Consider the following 6000-nt stretch of genomic DNA (forward strand, 5'->3'; position numbering starts at 1 on the left):
AGAAATGGCACTGCCACAGCATTAAATGTCTCCTGAATTTGTGAAGTTTCATTCATGGTTTGTTTGTTCTTTACTTCCTATGAGGTTTATGCCTACAGGATCTTTTTACAGGCAAAAATGTGCTTCATTTTGCTCTTATGTGGCAGGGCTGGACATGAGATTGGTCCCACTTCTTTAATGGCTCAAATAAAATATAAAATGCAGGAATGCTTCTTTAATAACTCAAAAGTAAAAGCTCCACTCTTAATCAATGGCCAAACATTAAAATAGCTTCTTGTTTATGTCCAACTCGAGGTTTTATAAGAGGAGAAACTATTTCTAATGACCCTGTGCATGTCTGAATCACTAGGTCAGTAAGCCAAACTAGCTAGACGGTTTGAACATGCTATGTACATTAAGTACTTCAATGTAGTTGGGAGCCTGTTAACATCTGTCTAAAGAAAAATATAATCAATGAAATGCACAATCAGTTTATAAGGTACACTAAAACAATGTGTTGGAGGTTGATACACAAATATATTTCCATGCTCCACAATATTAACATTAAACATTTAAGAAGTCCATATCCATGTGTAGGCGTGTGTCTACTGGTCTCCAACTGGTTGATGAGAGTGCACTCATTTTTTTTTTTCTTAATTCAAAATTTCAGCCAACCCATGTTTCAGTCAGTCATCCACCTTCATCAGGGCTTGGAAGATTTAATGTTGCACTGCCAGTTACATAAAACTATCTATGTACCTTAAGGTGTCCTTTTATTGTCTTCTTTTAACATGGCTCAACAATCATATTTAATTTAGAAAGAAATGGTTAGATTTTCAAATATAATATGCAGATGAAAGTGTTTTGTGTCAGCCGGATCATAATCGTTTTATATCTGTATTTAAGTTTCTCTGTTTGCAAGATAATAAAAATGAGCGTCAAAGGGCTTTCATAGAGTAGTTTATGCCTCCTCATTAAGCTCTGTCCGCATCTAACCATATGGGTTTTTAAGAGGATAACCGAAAACCTGTTTGAGATGAGCCAGTGTCTGACTAAACCCCCAAGGCCAGTAACCCAAACCAACTAGACAGATTGAACATGCCATATACATAAAACACTTCTATATAGGGGGAGCCTGTTTTTACTTGCCTGCAGAAATAATATAACAAATGAAATACATAGCCACAGTTTAAAAAATCTGCATCTCAGTGTAGGATCCATAAAGTACTCTGTGGAAGTCCTATCATAAGCATCTCCTTTATCTCATACACAATGAACCTTAAACATGGATATTAAATGATCTGGCTGACAAAAAAACAGTCTTTCTACATCTAATATTTATAACATCATCCTTTCCTGCCTAACCTAACAAATAAAATGTTGGTACTATGTTAAAAAGAAGATAACAAAATGACCCCTTAAAGTACTTGCAAATATATGGGTTTATGTAATTGGAAGTGCAGCATTCATTCGTAAGCCTAGAGAAAGTTAGGCTTATTTGACAGCAAATGTGCTGGTTGTAATTCAGAAAAATAAATCAAGAGTTGAAGTCTAAACAACAATCTGGAGATCAGTAGACGGACACCAACAAATGCTTATGGACTTAGTGTCTTTTTGTTGTTAATATTGTGGAGCCCTGTAATGGATTTGTGTGCCAATTGTCAATACATTGTTTAATTGCACCATATATATCGTGGGTGGTTATTTCATTCATTATTTTGTTTTTTAGTTATGTGCTAACTTGCTCCCCAGTACAGGGAAGTACTTTATGTACATTGAAGCTTCTTCATGTCTGTTACATTCCACCATTTAGTAGGGTTAGTCAGCATGTCTGTTTGTGTACATCAGAAAAATAATTGTTTGTCTTCACTTTGCATGCACCTTCTTAAAATTAAGCATCATGCAAATACATACATTTCAATTAATCAAATGCTTTCCTTTTCTTAAAACTTTCTTTTATTTCAATATTGGTGTCAAACATGTTTGTTCACTTGGTGATAACAAGATTTTATTGTTTGTTGTTGATTTACTTGACTGATATTTTTCTCTTCTCTGCAGTCCCTTCAGTCTGAATATGTTCAATACTAAGGCCTTGCTACTTCGGTGAAAGCAACTCGGCTTCTAGATTCCTTACCACAGTACCCTCCGGTGGAGGAGCAGGGGAGCAAGCAGGAATCTACCCTTCGGGTGGAGAGTCCTCCATTCATATAAAAAAAAACTTTCAGAAATCAAGGAGGGAATTTTAATAACCAGATGTTGCTCAATTGACTACTGCAAATGCACAGACCAGCTGTGTGCCCTGAAATCACTATTATTTTATACACCGGTGCAGGATTTAATTTTAATTTCATATCATTATTGGAGTTTCTGCTAACAAATTGAATGAAAATGATTATCATTTGTATATAGTGGGCTCATGAACTGTATGTATTGTCAAGTAAAAAAAAAAAAACTATTTTGATATTCCTAAATATATATATATATATATATATAATCTATATATACACAAATGTATAAAGTTTGAATATATTTTAATTTTTCAAATGTTTGTTTTTTTGCTACCAAAAATATGAAAAATGGGATTGTTTTTCTTAGTCATTTTAACTATGGTTTGTAAATTAACTTTCTTCCAGAACCATATTTTCGCTGGTTAATCTGTGGAGAATTGCAGCTTTGGATAAATTAGTTATTGTTTTTATCTATTTGTTCTACTACTGTAAGTAACTTTGTCGAAACCTGTGACCACATACTAGTGATTGTCAGCAAGACATTTTGAATGCTGGTTAAATGGGCATCCCTTTTTTAATGAAAGTGATTGTTTAAACATCCTTTGAAATGGATGTTGTCATTTTAATGTTTACTTTATCATTTCAAAGGTTCAACAGATTAGCACAGGCTCCTTTACTGTTGAATTATTTGTCTTTATGGAATTTTTCATTTAAACTAACCTGTACACTATTTGCTCAGCATTGTAAGAACATTATAGTGCTTTCACTGTTTTTCCATTTTTTTTTAGACATTGCAATTTGATCTGGTTACTTTTTCTACATAATATATTCTGCTAGGTTTCTTTTCTCTTTTCAATAATGTTGCAATATGCATCATAGCCTACAAAATACACCTATATGGTGGGAATCTGATTTTGACGTGATAACTTTGAATAATCACAATATTATGGGTACAATAATGAATACCTTTAGAAATGAATGCATTTTTTGGTTTTGATTTGAATTTGTTCCCAAAAAACAATGCACCTGGGAACTTTCAAGTGTGCTTTTCTATCATTGGTGTGTAGATTTTCGTGAGGTTTCCCCAAAAAGGACAAACCGGGTTTGTGTAAAATTTAAAGACATTGGAAAAGATTTGTTGCAAATTCCCGCCTATGAGTGTATTTTTGTATGAAGTAGTTTTTTTTACTCTTTCTGTGACCTTCTCAGACCGCATACTTCTCTTACTCTCAAACCTCTGCTAAAATGCTACCTGGCAGCAAAATTATGTGGTACATGTTTCACGATAAATAAGGGTTTGTGTAATTTTTTTGGTTGTTGGAATATTTTTCAGTGATGCGATGACCTTTTTAAGTGCTTTTAACATAAATCATAAGTATAATTCCTTGATAACAAGGAGGGAAATCATGTATATTTTGTAAATTACATACTTGTGTCATATAATTGGATACAATTTCAATCCTTGGAATGGCAGCTACAGTAGTAAATCTTTTTATATGCGTGTTTGTGTGTGTGCTTTGAGCAGATGCCTGAGATAGCGCAGGCACAATATGAAGATTCCTACTATTTCCGCAAAGTGCATTCTGTGCAATATGAAAATGCACAGTAGTTTTTCACTTATTTCAGAATTCGTTTTATTATTGAACAACAGATATAAATGAAATGCAGATTGAGCAGTAATTACTAACTTTCTCTTGTTGTGAAAGGCCATTAATAAGTATATTGGGTTTGTTAAAAATAGTGCTCACTGTGAAATCGAGGATACTTGCACCATTGCAATAATTGAAGTTTTATTGATATTAATTCAAAGAAGGAAAAGACCAGGTCGTTTTTCTGGTGTTATTTTATAAAGATGATTTAGTTTACTTATCGTATCATTTGAGTGCAGCTATTAAAATATTATTGTATAAAGGTTCTGTCTGGAAAATACTGTATGTGTTGTACACACAGACTATTAAACATGTTTCCTATAAGAGGATTGATGGACAGATAATGCTACCTCTAATAAAGTTTTTTATGTTGACCTGTATTTTGTTCTTTTTTAAAACTTTCTTAAAGTACTTGGACTTTCCCTGAAACAGTTAAGACTATTGAAAGATAACTCTGAAATTACGTATCTATTGGTAAATCTGCTGACCATTTTAACAAGCATGCAATGTCCTTGTCGTGAGGTTGTAACATAGATGCACTTTTACCTAGTCCAAAATCTGGTAAGAAGCAAAACATCAAAAACCCTCAATGTGTGTATGTTGCTCCACCACACACACATCCCCCTTCTCCAAGTACCTTCTCAGGTTGCCAGTTCCCAAATGTTGTCTTTATGCTGTCATGTGCACCTGGTATTTTGCTTAGCTGTTGTACCCTTCTTTTTATTGGTGGATTTCTGTTTCTCCTTTCTTCACTGGTGTAGGCCACATCTGTGAACTTTGGCTTCAAAGTTTTCTCTCCAGTTCATTTTCTATTTAGATTGTTTATTCACACAAGTGATTAGTCTTATCACTGGGCTTCCCTCCGTGCTGAATTACTGATCATTCTTCAGCTTAAGGCAAGAAAATCTCCTCAAACTTTACATTAGGCACCCTAGTGGCTCAAGGGACATTTCTGTGGAAAAAGCCAGTGCTCCTTGGCCCCCTCTAGATTGTTGCTTTCCTGCTGGGTCATTTGTAGGACCTTAGCTTGTTTCAGCACAGTCTATAGATTTAATTAATATTTGGCCGGCCTATCTTATTTGGACTGTACCTTATGATGACCAGCCATAGCCTTCAGTATTGTGGGCCCGTGAGCCATCTGTAATTTCATAGTTCTGAATTGTTCACTGTACAGTGTGTCCACTGACTCACCTTTAAACATTGGTTCACTATTACTCTCCATCTGCAGTGTGCAAAATGGGCCTATGGCATAACCTTGCAGTTGAGATAAGTGTTCAATGCCAAGCTGGTTGCTCCTGTATCATCAGATTACAGGCCAGAATGATCAAATGCTGGTTCAACAGTATCCAAAGAATTCCTCCAAGTGGCTTAATTTCTGGAGCAAGAGATGCTTTTTCACTCCACTTTAAGGTCCTTACTGCTTTGACCTTCCTTTGGGATACATGGCTCTGAGTTGGAGTCATTCCTTGCAGAGCTCCTATGCTACTCCTCAGAAGAAGAGGCTGCCTTTGATAGCTTTTGGTGAAGAGAATTTGGGAGGTTTTATCCTTATCCTAGTTCCTAAAGAAATGCGTTCGTGTTGGATGCCAGTGGTTCTACCAGGATGTCTGTGTTCTCTTTCGGACTTGTTCGTATCACCTGGGGAACCTTTTCTCTCTATTCTTAGTTTAGTCTCTCCTTCTCACCTTAGGCATGATGAGCCAGTGAGCCTCAAATTGCTCTCTATAAAGCTGTTGAAGTTTGGAGTCAGTCCTAAAGTCTCCCCACTCATCAGCTGTGCACAACTGTGACTGGGCTCTATGTGCACTGGATTCAGAAACCTTTTTCTGTCTCAGCATGGATGTGACCTGGCTTCCAAAATATGACTGAGCAGAGGGTCGCAGGTAGAGCAAACAGTTTACCGCCTTGCTCTTCTGCTATTAATAGTTTGGGTGGCAAGAAATAAGTGTTCCGAGTTATGGTGAAATGACAGAAAAAAATAGGGCATCCAGGAGAGTCTTTCCATACTTTTTCTTTTACTTTGCTGTTGACACTTAGAAGGGCTAATAGGCTTCACTACCAGACATAATGTTTCTACAAAGAGACTAGCTGGATGTGCATGAAGCAGCAGACACCTAACGTAAATATAACCGTATAGTACACAT

At 35.9% G+C, this 6000-nt stretch overlaps 1 protein-coding gene across 2 annotated transcripts in view; it reads left to right on the plus strand.

Moving 5' to 3' along the window:
- CDC14A (cell division cycle 14A) overlaps positions 1–2431 on the plus strand; it is a 515591-nt gene extending 513160 nt beyond the window's left edge. For both annotated transcript variants that reach the window (XM_085601899.1, XM_085601900.1), the window contains one exon: positions 2038–2431. In XM_085601899.1, the coding sequence (XP_085458025.1) occupies positions 2038–2067 (30 nt within the window). In that variant the 3' untranslated portion in view covers positions 2068–2431. The remainder of the gene's footprint in view (positions 1–2037) is intronic.
- The last annotated feature ends 3569 nt before the right edge of the window (positions 2432–6000 follow it).

This window comes from Triturus cristatus, chromosome 4_2 (assembly GCF_964204655.1).
Source record: "Triturus cristatus chromosome 4_2, aTriCri1.1, whole genome shotgun sequence".
Lineage (NCBI taxonomy): Eukaryota > Metazoa > Chordata > Amphibia > Caudata > Salamandridae > Triturus > Triturus cristatus.